Source organism: Rhinichthys klamathensis, unplaced genomic scaffold (assembly GCF_029890125.1).
Source record: "Rhinichthys klamathensis goyatoka isolate OS25496 unplaced genomic scaffold, OSU_Roscu_1.1 h1tg000249l_1, whole genome shotgun sequence".
Classification (NCBI taxonomy): Eukaryota; Metazoa; Chordata; class Actinopteri; order Cypriniformes; family Leuciscidae; genus Rhinichthys; species Rhinichthys klamathensis.
Window position 1 is genome coordinate 159,706 of NW_026606771.1, and position 15,168 is coordinate 174,873.

The 15,168-nt window shown below is 39.6% G+C and overlaps 1 protein-coding gene across 1 annotated transcript in view; it reads left to right on the forward strand.

Moving 5' to 3' along the window:
• The first annotated feature begins 383 nt into the window (after nt 1-383).
• The window catches only part of adgrl4 (adhesion G protein-coupled receptor L4), a 95,833-nt gene continuing 81,048 nt past the window's right edge, over nt 384-15,168 (forward strand). The window contains exons 1-2 of the mRNA XM_056266470.1: nt 384-530; nt 3,953-4,099. Of these exons, the coding sequence (XP_056122445.1) occupies nt 485-530; nt 3,953-4,099 (193 nt within the window). The 5' untranslated portion in view covers nt 384-484. The remainder of the gene's footprint in view (nt 531-3,952; nt 4,100-15,168) is intronic.

Here is a 15,168-nt window from a genome sequence, read left to right on the forward strand (position 1 = left end):
AGAAATTTCTATAAAGTGTAAAGTTTGTGGCTGCAAGAAGTGTGAGCTATTTTGTAACCAAATAATAAGCAATAACACTTCAATGACAATCACATAAGCAAATGTGTGACACTGACCATGTGGACCCCTTTGTATACTTACTTTTCATTGAAGTACACAGATTAGAACATTCTCAAATCATACTGGATGACATGAATCTTCAGGTTTTGCACAAACTCATTGGAGATTATGCCAAAGCATTTTCTCTACTGGTTCAAAACATTTAGACATCAGATATGATTGAATTATCAGTAAATTGTTTGTATTAATGTGTGCAATAGTGTTGTGTGCGTGAGGATGAGCTGTCTTGTCCCTCTGTATTTTTGTGAGTTGACTGAGCCGGGCAGGAAGGGTCAGGATTAGAGAAACAGGAAGCTGACATAAGGAAGTATTGTGCGTCACACAGATATTCACTGCTTAAAGACATTCCAGCCTCACCTCTGAAATGAAGTTTTTCCACAGTTCTCCAATGAAACTCTTGCTTTTCGCTGGTAAGTCACTTTGATCACCTCCTATGATCTATTCTTCTAATAATTATATGTATATATATATATATAATATTTGTCAGTAGTTATCTCACTTTTTAGTCAAGTTAATACTGTTTTTCAAGATATATTTATTTTTGACAGTAAGTTTCTGTAGCTACATACCTATATAGATACAGTATAGAACAGTATATTGATCATATGTTGACGGCTGTAGTGGCAGTGACAGCATGTCGTCACGCTGTATTGTGTAATTTGTCAAAATGGGGACCTGCTGTTTATTGACAGGTTTGAGATGCAAACTTAAATAAAGTAAAACCGATACATATTTATGTATTAAATGTATTATAGGTTATTTATTTGTTTTTCAGACAATGTCAGCATTAATGTGACAACATACCTAATGTCTTACATTTTTTTTTGACACTGAAATGAAAATTACCCTTGTACTGAGAACACAATCATTCAATCTTTCAGTAAAAATCTGCGTTCATTATACAGGTATTCCTTAAGCTAATATCAGTGTGATTTTATTGTGTTCATTTGTTGTTCAATTGATTACACAGCAGCTCTTGCAGAAACATGATGGTAAAGATATTTTTGTGATCTAGAAGACAGATTTTTTTGAAAAAAATATTCGGTAACACTTTAGAATACGGTTCCTTCGTTAATGAATAACTACACAGGAACAAATGAGTAACACAATATTAACAATCTAGTAACTACTATTAACTAACAAGAAATTCTGATTAACGAATTAGTAAGTAACAGCACACAGATGAAAGTGGTAGTTCAGTATTAACTAATCAATAGCTACTTTTTTTTAAAGGTGCCCTAGAATGTTTTTTTTTATTATTTTATAATGTTTCCTGGGTTACCCTTATAATGTTAGTATGTTTTTTAGATAAAAAATAATCATAATTTAGAAATAAATGGCATTTTTCCTAGCCTGCTTTTAGCCTCTGATTTGAACACTCTGTTTGAAGGGGCGTGTCTGCTGTGGGATTCAGTGTAACCGCGGCCACTGCTGTGATTGGCTGACATGCTTGCATATGAAATAGCAACGCATTACATGTGAAACTCTCTCCCGAATACTTTTACTACTGCTATTATACGTTTTTACTATAACAGCTATCGAGATTAACGAATCGTGAGATGTTTTTAAAGTATTTAGATCTATTCCCATCACATAAAATGTTGCCGTGATGAGCATTGAGCAGATGACAGTGTGTTGATCGCGAGAATGAAGATCTTATCATTGCAAAGCAGTTTCTGCACTCTCTCTGCCTTCACCAATGCAAACACGATGATGTAAATACAGTAAGAGCTTCGTTGTGCAGTAACGTGCGTCATTGATTTCATAACGAGTTTGGCAAGTGTCCAGATAAACTCGCGCTGTGTGGATGGATTGTTCTTTGATCGCTTTCTTGTATATAATGTTCACAATTTAAATATGATTATTTTCATCCTACTAAAAGAAACGATGTGAAGCTGATATTTTAGTCACTGGCTTGACTTACTGATGCATAAACAGTATTGAACGATTTTGAGAGAAAGATTACCTGTCTGAACTTGAACAATTACACATCAGAAAGTGTTGCTTGGTAGCTCGATCCGAGGCCAGCTCTGTATTGGCCCAAGTTGAGGAAACACTCGGTGAAATGTTTGGAAATTTCCAGAGAAAATAAAATTAACCCATTGTTTCTTCAGAGGCTCAGATGAAGGAACTAAAAAATACTTTTGTGTTCATGTGTACATCCACACTGAGCAACTGCCATGCTTCGGCTGCGCAGTTCCGCCTGGCATTGAGGGCTGGCATTATGCAAATATTTGGAGGCGTACATATTAATGATCCCGACTATTGCGTCACAGTCGGTATTGTGAGGAGAACCGACCGTTTTTCAGGGGTGTTTTTCATAAACGTGAATTAAATGAGAACGCGCAAACAGTCCAGTTTGAGATTCACTCTATGTCATGTCCATGCACTGAACTCTTGTTATTTGACTATACCAAGGTAAATTCAATTTTGAATTATAGGTCACCTTTAATGCTTCCCAGAGAACTACTGTAAGAATCATGGTAACTAACTAGTAATGACTCAAGTGTTACTACATACTTCTATAGGAATGACTAATTATTTGGATCCGTATTCTAAAGTGAAGATCACGGTAACTAACTAGTAATTACTCAAGTGTTACTACATACTTCTAAAGGAATTACTAATTCTTTTAAGCTTTTGAGGTTTTTGGTGAAGTTTTAGATAGTAATTCCCATAGAAGTGAGTAGTAACACTTGAGTCATTACTAGTTAGTTACCATGATCTTCACTTTAGAATACGGATCCAAATAATTAGTAATTCCTTTAGAAGTATGTAGTAACACTTGAGTCATTACTAGCTAGTTACCATAATTCTTACATGAAAAGCCAATCCTAAAAGTGTAGAATCTTCTAATCCTTCACAAGATATGTGCACACACGTATATGAGCTAGCTAGGAGACATAAATAAAAACATATTTTAATATGTTAGGTAGGTTAAATAATAAAATCACTGTATATGGTATTTGGATGGCTGATAACTCAATATGTTCCAGCCGTCACCGTGACTCTGGCCAATTTTCTGGCATTCCTCTGGACTGGCATTGAATCACTATGTATACAGGACAAGTAAGGTCCCGACAACTGCATTTAAAAAGCCATTTCTTTAAAATGATTCAGTTGATAAATAGTTCTCTAGGAGAGAGCATAGGCTAATTATTTCCCAAATCATAAGTCTGCTATGCTATTACATATTGATAAACCTTGTGTATTTGTTTACAGTAGCAGTTTTTAATGTTAATGTAGTGCTAGTCATTTGTCCTGCATTAGTTATTGATTAGTTTTGCATGAACTATTAAACTTCTTCAGTAGTTCTCTGAGAAGCATTAAAAAAATAGTAGTTATCAATTAGTTAATGCTGAACTACCACTTTCATCTGTGTGCTGTTACTTACTAATTCGTTAATCAGAATTTCTTGTTAGTTAATAGTAGTTACTAGATTGTTAATATTGTGTTACTCATTTGTTCCTGTGTAGTTATTAATTAACGAAGGAACCGTATTCTAAAGTGTTACCAAATATTCTATTTTAAGAAAGTATCAGACTTGGTGTTTGAAACCAAGGTAAAAAAAAAACACAGGTAGGGAAAACAAGCATTTGTGTAATAGGATGTGTTATGCTAAATTGTATTAACCATGTGACAAATAACATGTCTCAAACATACTCATGAAGGTCTGTAATTCATGTGCATCCATCTTTGAAAATAATTGTATTTCTATTATATATGTATCTATCTATCTATCTATCTATCTATCTATCTATCTATCTATCTATCTATCTATCTATCTATCTATCTATCTATCTATCTATCTATCTATATCTTTTTTCTATAGCTTGGTTTTCAAGTGTGCTGGATCCATGCAGATTTGCTGACATTTGCCAGTCCTGTCACCAGAATGCCACCTGCAAGCCTATTGATTCCAAAAATGCCTGCTACTGCAAACAAGGGTTCACTGGTGATGGAATCCACAATTGCCAAGGTTTGCAATTTATTTTATTAGATTAAAACAAAATGGTAAACTTATTAGTGTAAGAACAACAAAGCAACAAGTTCAAACAGAAAGGACTGTAGTCCGACTGTACTGTATGAGTAGTTTATAAATCTTGTTACAATATGTGGGTCCCGCTTTATATTAGGTGTCTTTAACGACGATGTACTTACATTTAAATTAAGATTTTTTATACGATGCACTTATTGTGTACATCCATGTTTACATTGTACAAAAATAGCCTGCATGTAATTACAGCTGTAATTCATTTCTGTAATAGCATTTATTATTACAGTGTTGACCATTCTCTTGCACTTTTCATTCCATTCTTTTTGCACATTCTCTTGGATAATATTCTGATTGTTCCAATCCAATCTGACTTCTGACCTATAATGCTGCCTGAATCATAATTATACACTATTGGTTTGTTGGCCAGAGGAGAACTGCCTCACCCTGAAACCTAACCAGACCTCCAAACCTGTCCCTAACCTTACTTGTATATTCCACCTCAATAGCATCAAAAGTGGGTAGGCTATCACTTTATTTAACAGTGTCATTGTTACACGTTACAAATAGTTACTATAGTACTAACTATAAATTATGCATAATTACATGCAACTAACTCTACAACAAACGTAATTCTAACCCTATAGTAAATACATGTAGTTAATTAATATTACTCAATACTTAAATGTATAATTACACTGTATCAAAGACACCTTAAAATAGTGGGTTACACTTTTAGTAATATTAACTACATGTACTTACTATAAGGATAGTGTAGGATTAGGATTTGGTTGAGGGTTAATTGCATGTAAGTATGCACAATTTACTGTTATTACTATGGTAAGTACATGTAAGATATGTAACAAGGACACTGTAAAATAAAGTGTTACCAAATAGTGTAACCCAAAAGTGTTGTAAAAAATATTAACAGTACATACCTGTTACAGGTACTATACCCTCCTCGGGGGGACTGTAAGCAGTTTCAAATCTTAGCAGTAATTGAGAGAGAGAGAGACATGAGTTAATGGTTGCTTAAAAGATCCAGTTGATGTCTTTTAATAAACGTTGTACTTCAGAGTCGTTAAGACACTTTGAATCACAGGATTCATAAATACGTTGATTTAAATAATAAATTGACTTTGTTATGACAGAAGCATCTTAAAATAAATGAGAAATTATTTGGACATTAAAATATGTAAGTTTCAGTTTGATGTGAAATTTAATGAATTTAACTAACCTTAGCAGTAAATGAGAGAGAGAGACAAGAGTAAGTGGTTGCTTAAAATATTCTTCTTTCTTTGTCTGAGGATGCGCCACAGTCATCACGGTAACTCTACTCTACTGCCACCCAGAATTCGGAAAATGCAGCTGAACTGTTCGGTGCAAACTCACCCAAACACACCAAAGTAATCCAAACAAAACCCATATATATGTAAACAGAAATAGACATATGTAGGTAAAAAAAAAGGAATATATACATATAATTTTATATTTTTGTGACCCAGCTATACTCTTCCCAACAAAGAAACTAATGCCTCCAAATATTATTTAAATAACCACATTAACTTTTTAGTTCCTTTTGTCTCTCAATAGGCATATATGGGATAATTTAGTGGTGTCAGTTTATGGTGTTTTATGAAGGAGCAGGTAAGTAGAATGAAGGTATGTATGTTGGTGTTGCAGAAGTGTAGTATTGAGAATAGATGCTTACTGGAATGGCTGGTGTCCTATAAAACCCAACAGTGTTAACTGCTGTTGTCTGTAATGATGGCTGGCCTAAATGTGAGTAGGTGAGTCTCTGTGCCGGTTTTCTATCTGTTGTAGGTCTTCTGAGATGTATTGAAGGGGGGTTTTGTGTAGTTGTGTGTGGGTTAGTTAGGACAACAGGAATGCCTCCATCTTCATGGATGCTCTTTGGTATGAATGTCTCCTCATCTACAGGTAAGTATTCTTCATCTGTTCTAGGGGTGTGCGATATTGACAAATTATATCTTGATATTTTCTGGGATTTTATCGTTAACGATGAGACAACAATATTTTGCTGAGTGTGTTACTGTGTTGGTGCTTTGGCAGGTTTAGGACTGTTGTGGACAGCTGGCTCCTAAAAGTGTTTGATATTATTCATATTCTGTTTTTGAAAATATTTTCAATTGAATCGGCGTTTCAATTGATTTTTTACCTTTTATGGGCATTTTTACCTTTATAAATCCATTTTTTAAACCTAATTATATGCATGCATCATCTTTTATGTCAATTTCATAAATTTAATCAAATTCAATAATAATATTAATACACAATAGGACTGTTTCCAATCAAATTAAGTATGAACAAAATTCATCTTTGCAATGGAGAGGAAACACAGTAGCTGCATTTGAAGTGCCATTTAGATGTATTAGATGCAGCTCAGTGGTGACAAATGAATTTAGCAGTTACAGATGCATAAATAATGTTTTGATGTTTTCAACATTAAAACGTTGAGTAATGAATTAAAACATGAAAACTATACTATAATACTTTAAATGTGAAAAACTGTCACTGTTAATGAGTGAGTCATTGAGATTCAACCGATTCATTCAAACGGCCGATTCATTCAGGAATGAAGCATTTGTCCTATAAATTGAATCATTGATTCAACTGATTCGTTCAAAAAGCTGAAACGCCTCTGTGTGTTGCACAGAGACCCAATTACAGTGCTGTGGCTTTGTTTTAAACTATTTCCGTTGGCGAAATAGAGCAAAAACAGGCAATATGGATTCTATCTCCAGGGTGCAGAGTGATTCCCCTTGACTGACGGTCATACTATTTTTTTTTCTTTTTCACTAGACAGTTTGCTGTTTTCACTTTCAATTCTTAACGCTTCTTTCATTCATGCAGCCCATTTATCAGCATATCTTGTCGGAGGCTCATCTGTTTCTTCAGTCCAAACAGTAGATCAACTGGCAAACGAGAAGATCGTCCAAACATTAAGTAGAAGGGTGAGAATCCAGTTGCCTCATGTATTGTGCAGTTATTAGCATGGACAGCACATGCTAGATGTGCTTTCCAGTGCTCCTTTTCCTTCTCTTGGGGTGTTCTCAGCATTTATAAGAGAGTCCTATTGAATCGCTCAGCTGGGTTGCCTTGGGGGTGGAAGGGTGTGGTCCTTGAATGTCCAACTCCAGACAGTCTACTTGAGGCCTTGAACAGTTCATTCTCAAACTCTCTTCCTTGGTCGTGATATAATTTATTTGGATATCCAAAGCATGGATCCACTTCTATTGGTCCAAACCTCTGCCATATCAACTCCACCACCTCTGGATGGAGTCTCCATATCCCGGGCCTCAGCCCCTGCCTCGACAGGATGTCTGCTCCCTGATTCTGAACCCCCGGGACATATATTGCTCTTATAGATAATATTTTCCCTTAGGACCCTAAAATAATCTTATGCGCAAATCTGGATAGAGGGCGCGATCTGAGTCCCCCTTGTCGGTTCAGATAAGCTACCACTGATGTATTGTCCGAACGTATCAAGACGTGGTAACCCTTGATGTCTGGGAGGAAGCTCCTCAGAGCCCTGAACACAGCCAACATCTCTAGGCAATTTATATGCCAAGAATGATGATGGTCCTGCCACAGACCCCTGGCAAAGCGGCCGTCCATGACCATGCCCAAGCCAGTAAGGTAAGCGTCTGTCGAAACGGTTTTCCGGCGACATGACGCCCCTAACACTGGCCCTTGGGACAAGAACCAAGGTTTCTTCCATATTAATAGGGAACAAAGGCATCTGCGCGTAACCTTTATTAAACGGAACGGATTCCCCTTGGGGGAAAACCCCTTGGCTTTGAGCCACCACTGAAGGGGCCTCATGTGAACAAGGCCCAAAGGAATTATGTTGGATGCCGCTGCCATGAGGCCTAGCAGTCTTTGAAATTGCTTTACAATGATGGCCTGGCCTAGCTTTATCCCTGACACCATGGCCAAGATGGATTCAATACGTGCGGGAGACATACGTGCCCGCATCGTAACCGAATTCCATACCACGCCCAGAAGAGTAGTCTTCTGAGCTGGGTCCAACACCTTTTTCTTAGTGTTAAGTCTCAACCCCCGGTTCTGAATGTGGCCAAGGACGACATCTCGATGCCGAACTGCCATTCCTTGAGACTTGGCCAATATGAGCCAGTCGTCGATGTAATTCAGTATACGGATGCCCTGAAGCCTCAGTGGAGCCAGAGCCGCATCCATACACATAGTGAACGTGCGGGGAGAGAGTGCTAGGCCGTACGGAAGAACCCGATATTGGTATGCTTCGCCCCCGAAAGCGAACCTCAGGAACCTCCTGTGACATGGAAGGATAGAGACATGAAAATAAGCATCTTTTAGATATATCGTGACAAACCAGTCCTCGTATCTGATTTGGTTCACGATAATGGGAATAGTAGGCATTTTGAACCTGAATCTCCTCAAAGAATGATTCAAAAGCCTTAGATCTAAAATCGGCCTCAGTCCGCCATCCTTCTTTGGAACTATAAAGTACTGGCTGTAAAACCCGGACTCCCTGTCTGGTAGGGGAACACTTTCTATGGCCCCTTAATTCCAGTAGGGTCTGTACCTCTTGTTCCATAACCCAAGCCTGTTCTGGAACCACTGCAGTTGGTACCACTCCATTTGTATTTGTTCCTACACTACAAATAGGACCTCTTTCCCGAAGCCCTCTTCGCCTGAAGGACGGCCCTCAGGTCACCCTTCTGGTTGGAAGACTTCGGTTGAGAGCGCTTCCTCTGTTGCCAGGCTCCCGCAGGAGGGGCTTTAGAGGCAACGCTCTCTTTTTGCTCTTGCCGATGGGAGGAGCTGGTTGACGGCTGAGGCTGGCCACTTGGACCAGCCCTCCTCGATCCAGATTTAGAGCGGTGAAGGAGATACTGTTGGAACGCCGCTGACTGTTTTTTCCCCTTCCTGAAACCTGTCGAAGGTGATAGCGGAGCGTCCAACGGAAAATATTTGTCTTTCTCTTTATACCGGACAAATTTAGCCACAGATGTCTCTCCGTAGCCACCATAGTTGACATAGAGCGGCCAATGGCACGTGCCGTCTCCTTAGTGGCCCGGAGAGACAAATCTGTGGCTCTTCTCAACTCCGCGAAGTCAGCAGGAGTTGGTCCCTCGCCCTCATTTAGATCTTTAAGAAGATCGGCCTGGTACGCCTGCAAAATTGTCATAGAGTGCAGGCATGCACCAGCCTGACCAGCCGCCATATAAGCCCGGCCAACCAGTGCAGAGGTGTCCCTGCACGGTTTGTTGGGCAGCGCCGGGGCTTTAAGCGAAGATGCCGCATCAAGAGAAAGATAGCTCGCTAAAGCTTCCTCCATCTGCGGCATCTTGCCATAACCCGCCTCTCTCGCACCCACCACATTCGAATAATCAATGTGAATGTGATGAGATACGTAAAGAGTGTGATTTTTCCCAGGATCTAGCTCTTTATGAAGATCTGGGAAAAAAACGGAAAGCCCCGGCGCTGAGGTTGTGAACGGTGCTGCAGGAATCTCTCGTCTAGCTTGCTTTGACGGGGATCATCCTGCTTATTTTGTGGCCAGCTGATATACATATATATATATATATATATAAATTTTTTTTTTTAAGTCTGGCCACATGAGCAGAAACATGAGCCGGCGAGTGTGACTCATGTTGCTCGTTCCCGATGCTGAGCACATCTACTTCATCAGAAACAGATAGCTGCTTGAGCACCGGGCACTCGTCACGGGCAGAAGAAGACGCATCGCGGGCTTCTGCGTCGTGAACGAGTGTCATAGAATCTGCGGATGATGAACGAAAAAGTGCCTCAGCAGTCTCGTTCTCATCCGCGAGATCCTTCTGCGATACCCACGATCTAAGCCGCCGCGCCGCCTCAACGGACGCGGGACCCGAATCGCGGGGAACGCGAGCCTGGCCATCATCAGAAAATAATATAGCCAAGCGGGAGCGCAGCACTCCAATAGGAAGTGCTTCACAGTGTTCACAGGCAGCCCTCCCGAGAGCTGCCTGTGCGTGCTGCGCCCCTAAACAATACACACACAACTGATGCATGTCCCCACCCGTGAGATATCAGGGCAGGGGTGCACACACGTAGTGTATTGTTCACTCGCCATAATATAGAGCTTTGCACAGACAAAACAACACCAAATAAGACAGACAATTTCACAGAGAGCGCTTGCTGAAGAGCGAAAGCTAATGTGTGTGTGTGCCAGCGTCACTTTTATGTGCCGTCACATGTTACGTCATGACGCAACACCAATCAGGATTGGATTAGTTTAATTCATACTTCAGAGGCGCACGCTAAGGGAGCGTCCCCAAAGAGTCGTTTTCAACGATGCAGTGCGAGTTCCCTCGAAAGGGAACTCTGCTACAATAATATGTGAGCAGCCTGTATGTAAAAGTTTGTAGTTTTTATGAAAATGACGTTTATGCGTGATTTGTGAAAAAAAAAACTATACTTCTTTTTTGTTCACAAGACTTCTGAAAACTGAATCATGTAGCCTATGATTTTTGCTTCAAACCTATGTGATAATCATCCTTCCCACTCATTCAGATAAAACAATATATTGCTTTGAAAAATTTGTAAGACATGATTTGTGCAAGAAAGCTGTATGCGAGAAGGGCGTGAATCATCATAAATATTGATGTGTTTCACACCTGGGAAGACAAAGACCCTCCTCTAATGGCGCTATCAGGTGGGACTGTGAGGTGACTTGCACAAAGAATGAAGAGATTAAAATAATGGATCGTATTTGTTTGCATTTATTTACAACACAACATAATCCAAAGATACATAACGAAGGACAAAAAGGCACATTATTGAGCATTACTGACACCTTTGTGCCATTCCTGAAACAGTTCCTTTTCAACATACCTGTCATTGCCAAGTTGTTAGCTGTTTCATGCTGTCAGCATGACTCATCAGTGGCATCTAGTCCCAGTAAAAAAAAAAAAAAAAAAAAAAAACTGTGAACATGCTGATATCAGGAGAAACTAGGCTCCACGACTAGGGGAAGAAAATCTAATTGTGATTTTCTGGTTAATATTTAGATTTAAAATTCACTATATATATATATATATATATATATATATATATATATATATATATATATATATATATATATATATATATATTAGGGGTGTAACGATACACGTATTCACATTGAACCGTTCGGTACGAGGCTTTCGGTTCGGTTTTCGGTATGCATTTTTAAACCGAACCATTGGACCATTTTTTCTGCCGACCAAAATTTCGTTATTTCAAATGTAGGTGCGTCGCGCATGGCAAGCGCGCTCATAATGTAAGAGATGCTGGCGTGACCACAACATTGCCCAACATCAAAAGGCAAATGTAATGTAAGCGGAACGAAACTGAGCTACTCGTTATTGTGTGGTTGATGGACCGTTTATCAGTTTGGACCAATGCAGTGCGAGCCGATCTTAATCAAGCAGCACTGTTACTACACAGCGAAATCCAGTAAAGAAAAAATTTGAATTTGCCACTGAAGTAATAACATCACTGCGAGATCTAGTGAGAAACATTCACATTTCTCCGTTATTAAGGGATCAAACAGGGCTGACGTGGAAACCAGGAAGAAACATTGTGCCATGAATGAACTATTCAGTGTCCACAGATCAGCAACATTCACCATGGATTTACTGTAGTAACACTACTAACTGTAACCATGGAAGTTTGGCAGGAATAGTAGGCTATAATGCTTTCAAGTAACATCACGTTGGTTTTATTTTTACATTATGAATACAATTGCTGCCCTCAAATGTTAATCTGAACTAAAATAAACCTTTGTTTATAACTACTACTTACATTTAATTTTGTCCAAGGCGCTGTTTTGTTTTATATGCTCCAAAGAAAAGTCAAGTATAGCTCCATCATTGCTCAAAGTAAAAAAATATCATACTTTATGGTGTCAGTTTTGATAAAAATATAATAAAAAAAATTAAATCAAGGAAATTTCTCTGCCATTTCTTTCTTTTTGCTGTATCGAAAACGTACCGAACCGTGACACAAGTGTGAATTTTGTGAACCGTTACACCCCAAATATATATATATATATATACGTATATATAAGAACACCAGGTTCCCTTTCGTCCTGGGAACTCCGACGGGTCGTCGGGGAGTTCCCTGACGAATTGGGATCACGCTAGGGAGACCAATTGCCTTCGAGTGAATTAAAACGAGCCAATGAAAATTGGCATGCAAGATTTGCATTCCGCGACCCGCCTACCAACGCGGGTATAAAAGGCGGAAGTAAACATTGCGCAATGCTTTTAGCTTCGGAGCCGTCCGGTTGTGTCCTCTCTGAGTGAGTGAGCTTTAAGAAATGTATTTTTCTTACGACTACGAGTCTGCTGTTTCGGGAGGGGATCTCTCTGTGTTGGTGAGATGGCGTTTCAGCGACCGCGCGGTTTCCTTTCTGCCGGCTTCGTCAATAGACGGTTTCAACGGCAACAACATAAACAAACGTTACTGCGCATGCGCGCTTTTGTGGCCCAAACTTAACTTCCGGTAGAGTCAATAACAACAGAGTTCATCATAGACTTTTTGTGAGAAAAAAGTCAGAATTGTGAGATAAAAAGTTAATTCTGTCTTTTTTTCCTCGCAATTGCGACTTTATTTCTCAGAATTGCAACTTTATTTCTCACAATTCTGACTTCTTATCTCGCAATTGTGAGATAAAAAGTCGCAATTATTATTATTATTTCTTCAGTGGCGGAAACAAGCTTCCATAATTATCTGTTGCTTATCATGAGTTTGTTACCTGTAACGAAGTGAGTGCTACAGATCCTTGAATTCTTGCCTGGCTGCCAAGCCTCTCATCGCACAGCGGTGATCCACGCTCGCCGTCTCCCTTCGTTTTTAGGAAACCGACATTTTTTTTTTTTTGATAAGGTATTTGTCCCAGAGCCTCAGGTTCAGAGGTGTAGTGGTAAAAAAAGAGGTGGGTAAACTATAAATTCTGGTGGACCACGACGTGGTCACCCGGTAAGGTGGGCCACTGCCTACCGGTGTATGTGTATCCTGATGACATTGCTATATAGGGAGGGCTCGACATTAAGCCTTTTCATACGCTTAATCTGTCATTCACTTGTCCGAGTAAAAAAGTTTCTTGTCCGGATTTTTTATTATTATTTTTTTTATTCTGAAACAATATATTCTCATCAGTGTTCAATCACCTTTGATATTTAAATCGGCATATTATAATATCTGCACCTTTAAAGGGCATCCCCTCCCCCAATCTTATTAAATTTATGCTTCATCTTTCATTTTAAATTCCTAAATTTGATCAATAAATTCAATTATTTCGATTAATAAGACACTATAGGGCTGATCAAATTAAATCATTTACACTGAAAAATTCCAATTGCATAAAATAATGTTATGAAATTGATTTAAATTTACAAATAAGAAACGTTGGACAGAATGATCTACTTTTAAACATAACACGAAACCGCCAGTAGGTGGCGGCAGGCGACCGTCTTAATGAGCGAGTCATTGATTCATTCATTCAAACGATTTGTTCAAACGGTTGATTCATTCAAGAATGAGACAGATGTTTACGAATGGGTCATTGAATCTTTGACTCAATCGATTCCTTCAAAATGCTGAATCATTCAGTAATGAAAACAGGTCGAGTGTTCCTGTGAGATGCGCCGTGGTTCTGCTGTGATTTTTGTTTGGAACTATTTTCGCTGCTGAAATAGAACAAAAACAGTCAATATTGCATCTAAAATGTAAGTGACTTAATTTTAACTGTTTATTGAACTGTTGTAGGAAATCAATGTCACATTTTCAATCGTGATGGTGTTCAGGAAAAATAATTGAGGTTGCTTAACATATGTAAAAAATATAAAAACTCAACATTTAGATTTTTTATAGGCAGTATATTGTTAACTGAGTGTGTGTGTGCGCGCTCATTTGTGTAGATTTCTCCTCGAGAGGCTGCGCGAGCGTCAACAGCGCAACCTTACCGTCAGTAAAAGTCAACAACACAGTAATGCAGCGCAATATGAAAGAGTTTGTCTTAGGTTTAACAACCTATGAAACTAGTAATGAACCATATAAAACTAAAACGACATAAGCTTAATTTATAGCTATTTAGAGGAGGATAAACGCAATTTAGAGGTGGATAAACGCACTTTGGAGGTGGGTAAACGCTATTTCCGAATATTGGGAGGTGCGTAAACGGCGTTTACGTGCGTTTAGCCTCCACTACATCCCTGCTCAGGTTGCATCCCACAACACAACAACCTGAGCCCAACTTCAGTCTACTCATCACCTTAATTTTCACTGCGTTTGTAGTCGGCGCCATATTACCAGAGAATGATATTATGATATTACCGGTTAACAAACACAGACCGGAAGTTAACTTCGGGCCAGCGCGTAACCCCGGCAACGCGCGTGCGTTCGATGAAACCGTCTATATGCTGTTAATTCAAAAGCTGTTTTCACAGCTGGTAAACGGTTGAGTGCGCACAGCGGGCTTGCAGTTTCCCCGCTGTGTTGCCGCGTTGGGTCCCTGTGTGCTTCAGCACGATAGAGAGAGTACTTTCTTCCTGAAAGAGCAACACGAGTGAAGATCGCGTCCTTTTCAGGATGACGTTTCACTTGTGTGTTTCTGGATGCGATCGTTTCCTGTCCTTATTTGACGGCCACGTTCATTGTTTCACATGCCTAATCAGTGTGTGAGACTACGTTCGTGGGTGGTTCATGTTCTCTCAGGAGTGCATGACCACGTCGGCACGTTGTTCGTCTCCCCTTTCTCGTAAAGGCTTGAGCCGCTCAGCGTGCCGTGTGCCGTCGAGCGCCGGCTGACAGCACGGGTTGTCACGGCAACCCAGCGCGCGTCATTCGGCGCTCAAGATGCGCGGTCAAGATCAAGACTCGCGTGCCTCTATGAGGTGAGTCCCTTTGCTTATTTCCCGATCTAGTTTCTCTTCTGGTGCACCAGAAGAGGGCTGCTTTGGCGAATAACATTGGTGATCTGAGGGTTTCAGTGAGCACGAACCACTCACTCCTCTAGCGCA